This window comes from Phocoena sinus, chromosome 9, assembly GCF_008692025.1.
Source record: "Phocoena sinus isolate mPhoSin1 chromosome 9, mPhoSin1.pri, whole genome shotgun sequence".
NCBI classification, from domain to species: Eukaryota; Metazoa; Chordata; class Mammalia; order Artiodactyla; family Phocoenidae; genus Phocoena; species Phocoena sinus.
The window spans coordinates 86,943,562-86,960,849 of record NC_045771.1 but is presented as its reverse complement, the minus strand read 5'-3'; the positions used below and the strand labels follow the sequence as shown (position 1 = coordinate 86,960,849).

The following is a 17,288-nucleotide window of genomic DNA, read 5'->3' as shown; positions in this document are numbered from 1 at the left end:
TCCATATGTATATAGGTAAATTTAGATATATGTATATGTTCTATATATAACATATTTCAGCAACTTAGATGAAGTAATAGTATTTTATTAAACCTTGCAAGGAGAAGAATCAAAGATGACTCCTAAATTTTTAACTTGAGTAATTGGGAAGGTGGCTATGTTCTTTACAGAGATGGGAAGATGAGAGAAAACCTCAGTCTTCAAGAGTTATTGTGTTATGCAGCCTTAAGAATTAGTTTTAAATCTAAACTTCATCTTTATTTCTTAATGAAATATAAAACACACTCTCATTTAGTCTTTTTTTTTTTTTTTTTTTTTTTTTTTGGTATGTGGGCCTCTCACTGCTGTGGCCTCTCCCGTTGCGGAGCACAGGCTCCGGACGCACAGGCCCAGCAGCCATGGCTCACGGGCCCAGCCGCTCCACGGCATGTGGGATCTTCCCGGACTGGGGCACGAACCCGCGTCCCCTGCATCAGCAGGTGGACTCTCAACCACTGCGCCACCAGGGGAGCCCTCATTTAGTCTTTTTGACATTAGTTGCATAAATTGAGAACTGCGAGTTTGCTAAATAAATTATAAAGTACATGGAATTTTGGGGGAGGATGTTTAGCCTATGCTTTGCAAACAGTTTTAAATGATTTGCATGTAAATAGTTGTAATAACTGCTTACTATAATATAAGCAGTAAGGATGTATTGACTTGGCGACACTTTAAAATTGTACATACGGCAACATCTGATTCATCTAAGGAATGATGAGTGAATTTCCTAAATGATGTATTTAAGCACTTCAACTTAACCGACTAGTTTTGGTAGAAACAAACTGTAGGCACTACATAACATATGTTAACTTCTTAAATGACCAGGGTCTTTATTTTGAGTCTCTTCTGTTGGAGTAGATCATAAAACAGTGACCCCTTTGAAACGGAATGTATGAGCTGTCTGGGGCTGGTTGCCTGGCCCTTAATGGGTCCACCCTGCTGGGAGCTTCTGCTTTCACCACTTACTCTTTTTCTTTTCCCACATCTTTATTGGAGTATAATTGCTTTACAGTGTTGTGTTAGTTTCTGCTGCACAGGTATATGCATACCTATATCCCCTCGCCATCCCACCCCCCTAGGTGGTCACAAAGCACCGAGCTGATCTCCCTGTGCTATGCGGCTGCTTCCCACTAGCTGTCTATTTTACACATGGTGTAGTGTATGTATGTCAATGCTTCTCTCTCAATTCGTCCCACCCTTCCCTTCCCCCACTGTGTCCACAAGTCCGTTCTCTACGTCTGCGTCTTTAGTCCTGCCCCACCACTAGGTTCATCAGTACCATTTTTCTAGTTTACATATATATGCATTAATACATGGTATTTGTTTTTTTTTGTGACTTACTTTACTCTGTATGACAGACTCCAGGGCCATCCACATCACTACAAATGACTCAGTTTTGTTCCTTTTTATGGCTGAGTAATATTCCATGTTATATATGTGTAACCTACTACCTTGCTGTATACATATTGTTTGGTCCCATGGCTATTGGGCATTTTTACCTTCCCTGCAGGATTAATGTGCTTGTACTAAGAGATAGCTATCAGTCACTCAGCTTTCTTGCCTACTTCTAGAGCTCCCTTCTAGATGGTTGAAGCAGCCAAGAATTGACCTACGAAGAAACTCAGAAAGATACTGCAACATCAAAATCCATACTAAACTATAGCTTATAACTAAAGTTACAGTCTAGGAAAGACATTATTAGTGTAGGGCAATTGTGTAAGTGTATTGTTGGCCAAGACTTGTAGAGAGCGCACAGGGAAGAAAAAATTTAACAGAAAATTATTTTTCATTGGGAAAGAATTTCATCATTTTGAAATCTCTTAAAAACAATTTTGCAAGGGAAGCTTCTTGACTTAGGCTATTATTTACAGTCAAATCTCATGGGGGATATATTAGCAATCTCCTATATGCATAAAAAAGACTAAAAGTGGATTCCTGTTGTCAACTAACCCATTAATAAGTGGCTCTCTCTAGGAATACGGGGTAACTAATGCACAGTTAACCTCAGTTACTCCATATTCAGTGGGAAGGCATCCCTGACCCTCTATAAACGTAGCCATAAACCTAGAAGTGAGCAAGTGGGGAGAAAAGACCCACGTGTGGCCAGTAACTGTTAGCAATGTGTACATCTGAAGCCACAGGAGACTTGCCTGGTTTTCCTAGTACATCACTGGCTGGCCCTTCCTACTCTCTGCTGCTAGTTCCTCGTCAGCAGGCAGTGCCTTAGGACTCAATCCAGGGGCCCCATTTCTTCTCTAGCTGGTTACTCCCTTGGGCATCTCATTAGTCTTACGGCTTTAAACACCATCTACCCACTGTACCTCTCTAGCCCACGTTTCCCCCTACAATCCATGTTTATGTATCCAGTTGCCTACCTGACTTCTCCACTTGGATGCCCATCAGGTACCCAAAACTTCAGTCTAAAACCAAACTTCCTGATCTCTCAAAATCATTTCTCTTGATCTCAGTAAATGGCAACACCCTCCTTCCAGTTCCTCAGGCCAAACCCTTTACTCTCTTTCTCTCATATCCTCACCCCAGCTTTTCCCTCTTTCTCTCATATCCTCCCCCCAGCTTTTCCCCACACGCAGTCAGCTCATCCTTTAGATTGTATTTAGACTTTGAGTACCTCTTACCGCCGTCACTGATGCCACACTGCCCCTTACAGTCTGTTCTCAATGCTGCAGAGGGCAGCGGCCTTTATCCCTTAGATCAGATTGTGACCCTCCTGTGCCAGAAGGACCTGCAGCTTTCCATCACACTCCCCGTCAAAGCCACAGCCCTCATAGCTGCCTACAAAGCCTGGTGCAGTCTGCTCCCTCAGGTCTTTGTTCAAGTTGCCATCTCCAAGGGGACTTCTTAGATGGTTGTATTTAAAATTAAACCTCCACCGCCGACACTTACCAACTATGTTCTATCCAGAACATGTCATCCACTCAGATACTGTTTTCTTTATTCATTTCTTATCTGTCTCTGTATTGGGATGAAAGCTCTAGGAAGGCAAGCGTTTTTATTAGTTCACTGACCTGGCCGCTCTCTGGGTGCTCACCAGCCATTGCTGCATGGAGGGTAGAAGCAGACTTACCACCAGCGATCAGAGTAGAGACTGTTTGATTTTTATTTCTGCTTTAATTTTAACATTTTATAGCTTTTCTAATTGAAATTGGGGAAAAAACCCTTTGTGTAATACGTGTTTTTTTCCTTTATTCGCTGTAAAAATAGCTACTATATACACTGTAAATATTTAGCTCAAAAGAGAAATAACTGGTGAAATGATTTCTTTTATACCTTTTGCTTTCTTTAACTATAACACATGTTCAAGTGGTTTCAGTTTATTTGGTAAACATTTGAGTATGTTGAAACATTCTTCAACAGTGTGCTGTCTTTATGTTTTTTTGAGTTATGAAAAGGTGAGGAAACAAAAGGTAACTCCACCTGTTAAATCTCTTTTCCTCAGGCCCCTCTTCAATCCATAGACTACAGAATCAGTATTTGGTTGGGGTTTGGGGATGACAACCCTTCTTCAGCCAAAAATATTTTCTCTAGCGTTTGCTTGTACACACATACTCTTCCTTATAATCTAAGTTTCTCTGTTCTCCCAAACTATTGGTAACACTTAATTCTTTAGCATTGATTCCATTTAGACTGGGATTTCATATAGGGAAATAGTGATCAGAGTTCATGCAGTCTAATAATGCTCAATCTAAGTTGGCCAAATTTGACATGCATGGTGTTAACAGATTGATAAATATGACATTTCTATTGGCTTAATGATTCTATATTAGAAAGTATGATTGACTCATTTGCTAATGCTTCAGTGAAAAGGAAGAGCATTACTTTAAGTAGGCTGTGTCGGTTATTTTAGTTTGAACTCTTGTTTGACATATCCCCCCAAATATATGTATGCTTAATCTTTTTCCATTTTTGTTTCTCTCTGCCCTTTGCCAGCATTACTTAGAACCTCCAGTGAAACTGAGTGAGGCTCTAGAAAGATATGGACTTAAGACTGAAGATTTTTTTGTCTTGAAGCATGGAGAGTCAAGATACCTTAATACTGATGATGACAACTTTGAGTAAATATGAGCACAGGAGCTTTTAATGAAAAAGGCATCATCGGATATAAATCTAAAAAGACTAAGAAATTCATGAATATTACGATTTTTTACATTTGGAAACAACTTCTGCAGGTTTGTGTTCTATGTTGTAACCTGCTTCCTAATATGACTGCCAGTTCTTATAAACAGAGAAGAGTTCAGAGGTGGGTCATTTAAATAATGAAGGCTAATGTGGATTTTCGGTCATGTCTCAGTGACATAAACATTGCAATGGATTTTTTTACTAAAGCATTCTACTTTAGTGGTAGAGTTTTGAGATTATGAAAAACTGATTTTAAAAACTCATTTCTGTTTTTCTATTCTTAGGGGCCTTCTGCATGGTAAGTCAGGGCTGTCTACCTACCTAGATTTTCTCACAGGCCTGCACATAGAAACATATTTCTTACAGTCATGTTAGAGCAAATGGTGACATTGATTCCCCACATGGTTATATGCCAAATGTTAAGAGATTTGTTTTTTTAAACATAGGAGTTTGGGCTGAGTTACCATTTTTTTTAAAGAGAGGAATAATATACTCTGTGGCATACCTACAATCCCCAAATCAAAAGCCCTCTGAGCTGGGCAGAGGAAGGGGAAGTGTGGTTATGAGAACATGATTTGTGAAATGTTTTATTTTTAATCTAAAAGTCAGACCTGCTCAGCACAAATATAGCTGCAAGGAAATAATTTACAAAGATAAATGCAGATATTAAATGTTAATAGACCATACACTTTGAGTTAAATTTTATTCTTTCCATATTCCATCCTCTCTCTCTCTCTCTCTCTATATATATATATATATACTCATTATTTTTTCTGGTTTCTTAGCTCAAACCCCAGTATGTCAGTGAGCTTTATAAATATTTTCTGTTTTACATGATTCTCTTATATTTTTATATTACACGATCCTTAAGCACGGTTCTACTTATATTAAGCCAGTGTGGAATATTAGTGGTTAAAAAAAAAGACAGTGATTCTGGGAGTCCACTGCCCTGAGTTTTAGTCCTAGACAGGCTCTACACGCACTCCATTACTCTGAACCTTCCTAAATGAGAGAGCTGATTAGAGGCCCACTCTGTCTTCCCAATCCAGCCTCAGTGAAATGAACTTTATTCACACAAAATAATCAAAATAGGTTTCCTACACCAAATGCTACCCAGGTAGTGCCCTGTAATTTATTTCCACGTATATATATGCATGTTAGCCACTTAATCTGACTTTTAATCCTGCTTCTGCCTTGGATTCTCTGTCACCTCAGCTCAGTGTGCCTCAGTGTCCTCACGTGCAGCAAGAGGATGATTTTCACCTACCTCCCAAAACTGTGAAGAATAAATAAGTCTTTTTTTTAAAAAAACACTTGGAAAATGTAAGGGAGAAAATGATATCTTCAGATATCACTGCCTAATACAGATAGGTAGATTTGAAAGTGGAAAATAAGCTAATAATGCTTTTGATAATATATATTCAAGCATATAAGGACACTAAACATTGAGGACTAACAACTTTGTCTCCCACATTTTGTAAATTTGGAGAATAATAGCCAAGATAAATGTAAATAATATTTATCAAAATTTAGCATTTTTATCTACAAAGATGCAAATCTGTCAGGGGGAAATGTATATGTAATATAAGTGAATATATGATTCGTGGGCACTAAAGCACAAAAAATTTCCCTGTAAACTTTCAGGAAGAAACAAACAAACCACTTTTTCACTCCAAAGGAACATTTAGCAAACAGATGGGAATCAAGACGTTTGGCTTATGGTGGATTAGCTTTGGCATAGGTTGCCCTAATACTAGCCAGAGTTCTGTGGTTACCTTCCTTGCTGTTGCACGCCAGACGGAAAATTCATCTCTTACCTCTGCTCTATGAAGCAAGCCAAGCGCATCTTGCTTAATTATTTCTTCTCCTTGAGTGGCCTTAATGTTAACTCTGTATTCACATGTACTGTTTAACTGAGGGGTCCCCAGGCACTTTAAATTATGTTCTAAGTTCCACTGAATTGGGCCTGCCTCATTTTCTAGGCTTCCTCCAAGCTGTAAGTTTTATGTCCATTTGCATTCTTTCCACTTTGACGTTTTTGTTCATTAGGAAGTACACTGAGCTTCATCTCTCCTATCCACATTTTGAAGGGTTTTACGTACAAAGCAAAAACAAATTTTGAAAAGACGAATCCACTCTGTTCCCTCCATTCAGTCTAATACATGTCATAATACCTTTTCATTGTCTCATCCTCTAAGTTGATTTCATTTTCCTCTTTGATTAGCCAGCATCCATACCAACATGTATGATTTTATTGAAATCCCTTTCTCCCGTGATAACTGAAGAACACTTTGAAACTCACTGCCCAAGAGGGTGGGACCATCAATTAGGAGAAAGCCCACCTAAAAAAGGTAAGATGTGCCATGACCTACATAGGTAAAGATCGAACTGTGCACTTTCCCTGTGGAATTCTTTCTAGATGACTCCCCGCTTTTCTCTAGCATTTCGACATTTCAAACTCAATGCTCTGATCTCCAGGAAACGTTATTTGTTCAAACTAATAATAGAGGAAAAGAAGAGAGGGTGTTTTAGAATCCAGTGCTGCTACCGCACATTGAAATCAAATCTTCGTTTTAATGTGTACATTTTGAATATATATTTTCAGTAAACAAGGAGGAAGATTAAGCAAAATTGTTATAAAGAAATGTGCCTTTCAGGGAGTTAATACTTATGTTTGCATCACTTGATTAAATGATCCTTAGCCTTCATAATGTACATTATTACTGCTGTAGCTAATTTAGAATTTTCATATTTCTACTGTAAAAATACGTCTCCCAAGTTTCAGTTCTGTATCAAGATAACCCTGATATAAAGCACATTTTTCTGTTTGAGGATTTGTGACTTCCTATGGAAATTTATGTATTTACAAATGAAATTTAAAGTACTCTTCTCTTAAAGCTTTGCCTTAAATACAAGACTAGGAAAGCTTCTGCTTACAAATTGATTTACTTAATAACTAAGCATGGTGGTGGTTATGAACTTGAATATTACAAAACCTGGAGGGGAGAACCTGGCTGAATTCAAATATATCAATCAATAAATTGTTAGAGTAGCTTATGGGATACAAATACTATTAAAAATAACTGCTGAGAATTTTTCATAATTTTAATCATGTAAAATATGGGTGAAAATTAATGAATAAAACTTCTTTCAATTAAGGGGAGAAAATCCTGTGACATTTTTCTTCTTTATTTAAAAAAATTACGAAATTTATGCCCAGAGTAAAAAATTCAAACACTAGAAGGTGTACATAGAAAAGTCATTTCCTCACTCCCTAATCCTATTCTCAGGAGTGTGGCTTTCATTCTAGATATATATACCAAAATGCCTATATATGAAAGAAGTGTTCTGTCCATATATAAGCATAAATTTTTTGATTAAAAAAAAACCCACAAATGGGGTCATATTTTTCTACAACATGTATTTTGAAAAACAGCCATATTTCATGGATGTCTTTCCACATCAGCACATTCAGACTTGCTTCATTCTGAGAACTATATAACTGATTTAACCAATTGCCTTTGGTTGGATTTTGATTGATCCCAGTATGTTATACACATCAAACTGAATGGGAGTGGGTGAGTACTAGGAAACATTTCTAACAGTTTACATAGACTAGAATAGATTCTAATGATTAGAACAGACCTGAAAGAGTGGCAGGTGGCCTTGGGAGTATGGGATCGATCTCGGGTCCTTCCTAGGGCGCTTATGAAACATACTGCTGCTGTCCCAGATGCATAACTGCAAATCACTGCCAACAGTGGAAGGGTAGCTTACACATAAAAAGGTCACTGTCACTCCGTGTAGAGGATAACCGAAGTAGCTTAGCAAAAAGCAAAATAAAAACAAAATGGTTTCAGAACAAGCTCTTATTTTGGTATCAATAAAATGGTCCAAGACCAGGGCAAGTTGTAGCTGTGTTAATGATGGAAGGTGATATTTACTGTTTGTTTAAATTCAAGCAGTTGAAAGAATCCCTTTGTAAGGAAGGTGAAAAATGAGAAGTTTATGTGTAGTATTTCTAGACTGCATTACTCTTTGGAAAAATATGACCAGCCAGTTAGAATTTTGGTATCATTGTTACCTTTTCCTTCACATCTGCATCATGGTGATAAACTAAAGCTCTCATTTTCTGGGCACATTCTTCTCCATATAACAGGTAAAATAGTGAACCTTCAGTGAAAGTTGGCTGAATAGCTAAACGGCCTTCCTTTTCGAGGCAGGTAGTTATATTCTGAAACAGTGTGAGAACTCGAAGAAGAATCTCCTTTGCTACATGGCCATCATAAAGGGAAAGGAATGATGAATCCACCTGAAGTAGGAAACAATGAAGATTAAAAAATATACGAAAACATTTTCCATGTGTATGTTCACATTTTAAAGCTGTAGTAAATGCATTAAAAAAATCTTGTCATAGAAAACTATCCCTAAGACTGCGTAACGTAAATGTGTAAAATCTTAGGCACTCCTATGTCATATACTAATGGAAAAAAGGTTTTGTGTTTTAGCTAAAAAATACTATTTCCTTGGAATCCTAGAATGCAGTCATTTGGAAAAAACACCCATTTCCTCTTTAAGATCCATCATATACAGTCATCATGGAAACTCATTAATTCACCAAACACAGTGTGCAGGGCATAGGGCTGAGCAGATGAATATGACAAGGTCCCTTTTCTATAGGACTTGAGGTCCATTCTACCACAGCACTAACCTATGCTTCCTTCAAAATACCACAGCTTTTAACTGCTCCTTTCTTACATATTTTGTCTCCTCTCCCTAGACTGTAAGCTCACGAGGACAAGCACCAGGTAATGCTGTACTCACTGGTGTATCCTGGCACTCAGCCTGGCATCAGGCACATACTGCGGCCTCCATAAATACTAGTGTGTCAGTGGATACTAAGATACACTGAACATAAGCAGGTCAAATATAAAACATGTGATGATATATAAGTACCCCAAAAAATATAATTCATTATTGCTAGGGAGAACTTTTCAAAATGAGTTTTAAAAGTAAAATACGTTCATTACAGAAATTTTAGGAAATTCGTATCAGCAAAAAGAACCAAAAAAGAAACCCACCTCTAATATTGCTCCTCAGAGATAATCCCTGTTAATATTTGAGGTAAGTCCTTTCCTTCCAGATCTGTCTGTCCAAATCTATATATTTGTATGGACAAAACAAATATGTAAGCTACTGAACTTACTTTGGCACCAAGGAGTCCATCTGTCATGGCTGGATTTTCCGACAAATTCAAAAGCAATTTTAAAACTTGAACCTGAAATAAGAACATTGGTTTATTTCAGACTAGCAAGCGTGGGTTTTTCTCTCCCTGGCATGCTGTCCCCCAACCAAGTCCACATTTTAAAGTCCTGCCTATTCTTCAACGTCTGACTCAAATTTTCTCCATTCCATGAAGCTTTCTCAATTCCTCTTATTTAAAACCTTAGTTTTCCAATTATACTGATAGGGAGACAGGAAGAAAATGAACATTTTAGCTACCCACCCCTGGTGCACAGAAATACCTAACACAGAGTAAGTTTAACATGTGTTACATAAATAATCTTTATTACGCTTACTGTTAAGTGAAATATCTTTAGAACAAAAAAACGAATCTCTCAAACCGGTTCCTACTTCAAGTATGAAAATTTGGGGATAGTTTGGTTGTGAAGACTAACAATATGGTGCTTTATACTAGGTTTCTGTGATTCTTGGAGCTTATCGTTTCTATGTGAAAAACTGTACAATCATTTAACTACGCAGTGACATAAATAAGCAAATGTTATCTTATAGCTGACTGGCCAAAATATCAGAACTCATCACTTATAACTGAAAAGTCAGTAATGAAAACATTCAAAAAAAATGAATCCACCTGCCAATGTGGGGGACACGGGTTCGAGCCCTGGTCCGAGAAGATCCCACATGCCGCCGAGCAATTAAGCCCGTGCGCCGCAACTACTGAGCCTGCGCTCTAGAGCCCACGCTCTGCAACAAGAGAAGCCACCGTGATGAGAAGCCCACGCACCGCAACGACGCGTAACCCCGGCTCGCCGCAACTAGAGAAAGTCCGCGTGCAGCAATGAAGACCCAACGCAGCCAAAAAAAAAATGCAAGTCATGTAAAAGTATACTTTCTACAAGATACTTGAAATTGCAGAAAGTGAGGAGCAGGGAGAGCAGACTGAAATCAGGAAAAAGTGACAAATGTGCCCTCCATTACTCCCTGGAAGAGACCCGGATATTATTATATAAACCTTTTTCGAATTACAAAGGCATTATGTGTTTACTATAGAACATTGTTTTTTACAGAAAAGCAGAAAGGAAAAGGAAATTCACTCACATTTCCATGACTAGAGATGATATTAAGTTTGGTATTTTCTCATATACATATCCTAATACACATTCCTTTGATCACACTGTACATATTAATTTGTTAAGTAGAAAGATGACTTTCCCTACTTTTACTGTTTTTATCATTTAAAACTTTTAAATAAAATTAATACATGTTCATGATAAATTTCAAAGAGTGCAGGAGGGTTCTGCACAGCAAAAGAAACCATAAAAACGATGAGACAACCTACAGGATGGGCGAAGATACTTGCAAATGATGTGACCAACAGGGGTTAATTTCCAAAATATACAAAGAGCTCATGAAGCTCAATATAAAAAAACAAACAACCCAATCAAACAATGAGAAGACCTAAATAAACATTTCTCCAAAGCAGACATACATGTGGCCAAGAGGAACAAAAAAGATGCTCAACATCACTTATTTCTAGAGAAATGCAAATAAAAAGTAAAATGAGGCATCATGTCCCATCAGTCAGAATGTCCATCATCTTTAAATCTACAAACAGTAAACACTGGAGAGCACATGGAGAAAAAGGAACCCTCTTACACTATCAGTGGGAATGTAAATTGGTAACAGGCACTATATATTAATGCATATAGTTAGAATCTAGAAAATGGTACACATTAACGTATTTGCAGGGCAGGAATAGAGATGCAGACGTAGAGAAAGAACATGTGGACACGGGGTGGGGGAAGCGGAGGGTGGGATGAATTGGGAGATCAGTACCGACATATACCACCACGCATGAAATAGAGAGCTAGCAGGTACCTGCTATAAAACAGGAAGTTAACCTCGGTGCTCTGACACGACCTAGATGGGTGGAATGGGCGGATGGGAGGGAGGACCAAAAGGGAGGGGATATAGGTATACATATAGCTGATTCACTTCACTGTACAGCAGAAACTAACGCAATATTGTAAAGCAATTATACTCCAATAGAAAAAAAAAAAGCACGAGGGGGTATCAAGGGGTACCAGTCAGAATGGTCATCATCCAAAAGTCTACAAACAATAAATACTGGAGAGGGCATGGAGAAAAGAGAACCCTCCTACACTGTCAGTGGGAATGTAAATTGGTGACTGCCGCTATGGAGAAGAGTAGGGAGGTTCCTTAAGAAACCAAAAACAGCTGCCATATGATCTGGCAATCCCACTCCTAGGCGTATATCCGGAGAAAACCATAATTCAAAAAGACACATACACCCCAACCTTCCTTGCGGGGCTACTTCCACTAGCCCAGACATGGAAGCAACTAAAATGTCCATCGACAGGTGGATGGATAAAGAAGATGTGGCACATATATAAGGAAATATTACTCAGCCTTAAAAAAATGAAATAATGCCATTTGTAGCAACGTGAATGGACCTAGATATGATCATACTAAGTGAAGTCAATCAGACAGAGAAAGACAAACATGATATCGCTTGTATGTGGAATCTAAAAAAAAAAAATGATACAAATGAACTAATTTACAAAACAGAAACAGACAGTCTTCAAAAACAAACAGGGTGACCACCGGGGAACAGTGTTGGGAGGGATAAATTAGGAGTTTTGGTTTAACATATAAACACTATTTAAAATAGATAACCATGAAGGACTTACTCTATAGCTCGGGTAACTACTCAATATTTTGTATTTATCTAAATGGGAAAAGAATTTGAAAAATAATATGTATATGTATACCTGAATCACTGTGCTGTACACCTGAAACTAACACAACATTGTAACTCAATACTCCAATATAAAATAAAAAGTATAAAGATAGATAGAAATCAGCCGCCCGCTTTTAGACTCGTGACCTGGGTTTACGTCTTGTGTGTTAAAGGTGAAAATATATATATATAAAGTTAGAGTACAACTACAGATTAAACAGTTAACGTATGATTTTGTTTTGAAACCACCGTCTGTCCTACTGAACCGTAACTTTTTCTTGTGTCACATATGCCATCTGGTGGTGGCTCTAAGACATTTCTTTTAAGCCATTTCTTACTTTTGTTCTCATGGCAGATGTAGCAAACACAAGGTTTATTTAAATTCACCTTCTACTATTCGTATTTAGTTATGAATCAGTGTTGAACCCAAGAGGTTATTATAGTAGAGTGAGATCACGTATTAAAAATAAAGATTTAAAAAATTCATGTTGGTGGTTTTTTACTAAGAAAATATCTAAAATGGATACATTTTTCCACTTACAAATGGATCATTATTCAAAAGTTCATTTGCAAGTTGCAACTTTAAACTCATTTTTTTTAAAAGACTTTTTTGAGGTGGACCATTTTTTAAGTCTTTATTGAATTTGTTACAATATTTCTTCTGTTTTATGTTTTGGATTTTTGGCCAAGCGGCCCCGACCAGGGATCGAACCCGCACCCCCTGCATTGGAAGGCGAAGTCTTAACCACTGGACTGCCAGGGAAGTCCCTAAAGTCATTGTTTAATGGAGAAACAACTGGTGGTTAGCCTCCCAGACAGACGAAAAAAGCAAATTTTCTATCCCAGATATACCTGCTAGGCAATGTAGTGGAAAAACAAAACCAACCAAAAATGAACATAGTATTGTGGTGTGAGTCACTCTCAAAATGTCATAAAATATAAACCATCTCTGAGACAGATATATATACAGCCCCAAGGCCAGAGGTACTTGGCTCTGAACACAACGTGCCTCTGAGGTTTTGGGCAAAGTAGCTGCAGAGAGAAACAGAAGAGTTTCCAACAGCTCCAATGCCATGGGGTAGAGAGAATGCAGTTTCTATGGGGTCAAGGGCTGGAAGTTACCTTGTTCCCCTGGCGAGAGGGGTGTTCACAGGTGTGTGCATTTGGAAATTGCCTATGGATGGAGCATTATTCCTAAAATATTGCTGATACGATTATTACATTTAATTTTGAATGCCTTCGGGTACATCTTGGACCAGATCTAAGTAAATCTGGCTACCTGAAATGTGGAAAGCCCATATAAAAACATCTCAGAACAAATTTTAAAAGGACTATAGTAAGGCTCTGCTGTAATCACAATTTGATAACCTCAGACGTAACTTCAGTGAACTTGATTATCTGGAGTTTGGCTTCACATTTAGTCCCTCTAACATGCTCATGCATTTTTTTCAACTGTGCCAGAGAACACAGACCAATACAGTAAAACACTGATGAACAACTGACTCAACTAACTAGAGCCTTTGATTACTCTACCTTCTGTTTTTATGGTATTTCTTGAAAAGTGGTGCTTGGTACGAATGCACACCAATATGAGGGGTTTACTCAAGCAGTTTTCACAGGGTGTCCCAGTTAATTCAGCTCCAACTCTGTTGCCTCCTACATCTATTGATACATAACAGGTCTTAACTTATACTGAGAAGTATAAGTTTCAGAAAGATTTTACAACACACAATGGTCGAATCAAAAAAAAAGTTCTGTTAACCCTGAGGTAAGCAAAAAACTCAATTACCCAGCACTGTCACTCAAAGACTTCTTTGAATCACAATGGTCCTGTATCTGGTGTGGGTGAAGCTAGCTATTTCACTTCAGTAAAAGGTAAACTGATTTTCAGAAAACCAAATGAATACCCATCTATTGATAAGTGAAATAACAGATTATTTTCACAAGTTAACTTTGAAATTCAATATTAGGGTATAAAAATAATATACTTTCTCGCGCCCATGTAAGGGTTTTTAGTAAACTTTGAACTTTCTTTCTTGAGGAGTATCAACTTAAGACGGGTGACTTGTAAACTGAATTCCAATCTTAATAAACTGGATGCAAGAGCTGTTTGTACTGCAAGTAATGACCAACCACTTCCTTCATACCTTGGTGCTTCCATTTCCCGTGAGCAGCAAGTGGAACAGGTCTGTAATGTAACTGCTAAGCATGTGCTGGTGGTCATTGGTCACTGTCATGTTTGTTAACAACCTCAGTCCGGCCAGCTGCACAGCGGAGTTCAGGGGGCCGGAGAAGACATCCTCACAGACTTGACTGACGTACACCTGAAGGCGGGGAAAAAGTGAGCGTCTTAGGATCTCCAAAATTTTGCTATTGAACCGTAACTTTTCTGCACAGCAGAACAGGGTGATTGTTCAGGATGAGACTTGCTCCTTAGGAAAGATGGTATTTGTATCCAGCCCTCAAACTTGGGTGACTTTTTTTTTTAAGCTGCCCTTGTTAATGGGAGGCATGGAGCATTTTACAGATATACCTCACTTCAGCCCTGAGACAACTCTAATGAGGCATTGTTATTATGGCCATTTTACTGACAAGGACTTTAAACTCTTCCAGGAGCTTGGACCCCCTGCCCAATGTAACGAGCTGGTGGAGCAGTGTCCAACCCCAGAGACCATGCTCCCAACACCAGTGGGGGGCCTCCCAACCCAGTCTGCCTTTCTGTGTCTGGGCACACTTGGATGAGGAAGAAGACCTGTAGGGCCATTTTGTACCATGGTTAAGTACCTGAACAGTAGGATCTAGGGGTGATATCATGTTAGAAGTAAAGAATGGGGGAGACACAAAGTCAAATAGAACTTTTCTTTAGAGTTCTTTCCTTCAAAAGTAAGCAGAAGGCTTCCCTGGTGGCGCAGTGGTTAAGAATCCGCCTGCCAATGCAAGGGACACGGGTTCAAGCCCTGGTCCAAGAAGATCCCACATGCTGCGGAGCAACTAAGCCTGTGCGCCACAACTACTGAGCCTGCGCTCTAGAGCCCACGCACCACAACTACTGAGCGCACGTGCCACAACTATTGAAGTCCGCGCACCTAGAGCCCGTGCTCCGCAACAAGAGAAGCCTCAACAATGAGAAGCCCGCGCACTGCAACGAAGTGTAGCCCCCGCTCACAGCAACTAGAGAAAAAAGCCTGCGCACAGCAACTAAGACCCAACACAGCCAAAAATAAATTTAATTAAAAAAAAATTAAGCAGAGGCAAACTCTATTTGGCCCAAGGTTCTTATTTACCGAGGTATATGTATATGAACTACTCCTTCATAATATTGTAAACCGCCACTGGCAAAAAGTAATGCAATGCCAGTAGTACTCCTATTTCACACATGACAGATCTAAACTAAACCCAGGGTGATGGAAATTTTTCTGAAACTCTATTTTCTATGTTTGGCCATGATCTCTCCAGCTTGGAAAAATTATGTCTCACAAATAATTGGTATTCACCTAAGTCTGAACTCCACCAAACATTCTAATTGGTAAGAAAAATTCCCTTACATAAAATGCTAAGGAATTACCAACTGTCCCATAAGCCAGTATTAACTTTTAAAAATATCCAAATGTATTCATGTTACCTAATGGCAGTAAAGCAAAGAGAGATTACAATTTTAATCTGGTTTCAAGATCTAAATGATATTTACAAGTCAATTTGGCTGTCCTCGGGCACCATTTCATTATACATCCATCCTTTAAAAAAAATGGCATTTCCTTAGAATCATTATAAATCATGTATTTTCACAGGATGCTCATGTCTTTCAAAGCATTTCCTAAAATGTGCTGAGCATTTACATCCTTGTTAGCTCTGAATCTTTTCTCCATTTCAGGTCTAGCAACAAGATTACCAAATGGGCCAGCTCAGTTATTCCTGGAGCCGTGCCCACCTCACTTGTTCCTCCTTTCTCTTGTGATTCCCTGCTTCCCCAACTCTGCCCGTAGAAAGCTTAGACAGTCTTAAGAGCCATCTTGGGCTCTACCTTTTACAGAAACTTCTGAATGAAATCTCTCCTTTCTGTGTATTCTACGATATTTTACTTGTATTTTTCCTTAAAGTATTTCATCATGTTCTGCCTTGAATTACAACTATCTGTGGACTTGCCTCATCCCTCCTTCTAGCTTTCTTAAAACAAGAGCTAATCACGTTCATTTCTAAACTCTGTTAACACAGAGCAGGAGCTCAATAAATGTTGAATTAACATAATTTCCTCATTTATTGTGTCTTCCTGCTGATGTTATCTGACTTTGGCCTGGTTCCTTTACCACACTTGGATTAAACTGAACCCCCAATTCAGAAGTCCACTGCACTTTTTTTTTTTTTTTTTTTTTTAATGTTGGGGTTAGGAGTTTATTAATTTATTTAATTTATTTTTGCTGTGTTGGGTCTTCGTTTCTGTGCAAGGGCTTTCTCCAGTTATGGCAAGCGGGGGCCACTCTTCATCACGGTGCGCAGGCCTCTCACCATCGCGGCCTCTCTTGTTGCGGAGCACAGGCTCCAGACGCGCAGGCTCAGTAGTTGTGGCTCACGGGCCTAGTTGCTCCGTGGCATGTGGGATCTTCCCAGACCAGGGCTCGAACCCGTGTCCCCTGCATTAGCAGGCAGACTCTCAACCACTGCGCCACCCGGGAAGCCCCACTGCACTTCTTATTGGCTGGTTCAGGTCCCTCCTTCCTCTGACTTAAGTCTCCATAAAAATGAGCAGAGGGCCTGAACAGACATGTTTCCAAAGACATACAAATGGTCAATAGGTTCACGAAAAGATGTTCAACGTCACTAATCACCAGGGAAATGCGAATCAAAACCGTGAGATATCACCTCACACCTAGTAGAGTGGTTATCAAAAAGACAAGAAGTGGGCTTCCCTGGTGGCGCAGTGGTTGAGAGTCCGCCTGCCGATGCGGGGGACGTGGGTTCGTGCCCCGGTCCGGGAGGGTCCCACGTGCCGCGGAGCGGCTGGGCCCGTGAGCCGTGGCCGCTGGGCCTGCGCGTCCGGGGCCTGTGCTCCGCAACGGGAGAGGCCACGACAGTGAGAGGCCCGCGTACCGAAAAAAATTAAAAAAAAAAAAAA

At 39.2% G+C, this 17,288-nt stretch overlaps 2 protein-coding genes across 7 annotated transcripts in view; one reads left to right on the top strand and one right to left on the bottom strand.

The window, feature by feature from the left end:
- Nucleotides 1-7,564, top strand: part of NAPEPLD (N-acyl phosphatidylethanolamine phospholipase D) — a 49,727-nt gene extending 42,163 nt beyond the window's left edge. For all 6 annotated transcript variants that reach the window (XM_032643000.1, XM_032643003.1, XM_032643001.1 and 3 more), the window contains one exon: nucleotides 3,988-7,564. In XM_032643000.1, the coding sequence (XP_032498891.1) occupies nucleotides 3,988-4,116 (129 nt within the window). In that variant the 3' untranslated portion in view covers nucleotides 4,117-7,564. The remainder of the gene's footprint in view (nucleotides 1-3,987) is intronic.
- ARMC10 (armadillo repeat containing 10) overlaps nucleotides 6,731-17,288 on the bottom strand; it is a 30,707-nt gene continuing 20,149 nt past the window's right edge. The window contains exons 4-6 of the mRNA XM_032643006.1: nucleotides 14,326-14,502; nucleotides 9,383-9,454; nucleotides 6,731-8,488 (exon numbers count right to left, since the gene is read on the bottom strand). Of these exons, the coding sequence (XP_032498897.1) occupies nucleotides 8,237-8,488; nucleotides 9,383-9,454; nucleotides 14,326-14,502 (501 nt within the window). The 3' untranslated portion in view covers nucleotides 6,731-8,236. The remainder of the gene's footprint in view (nucleotides 8,489-9,382; nucleotides 9,455-14,325; nucleotides 14,503-17,288) is intronic.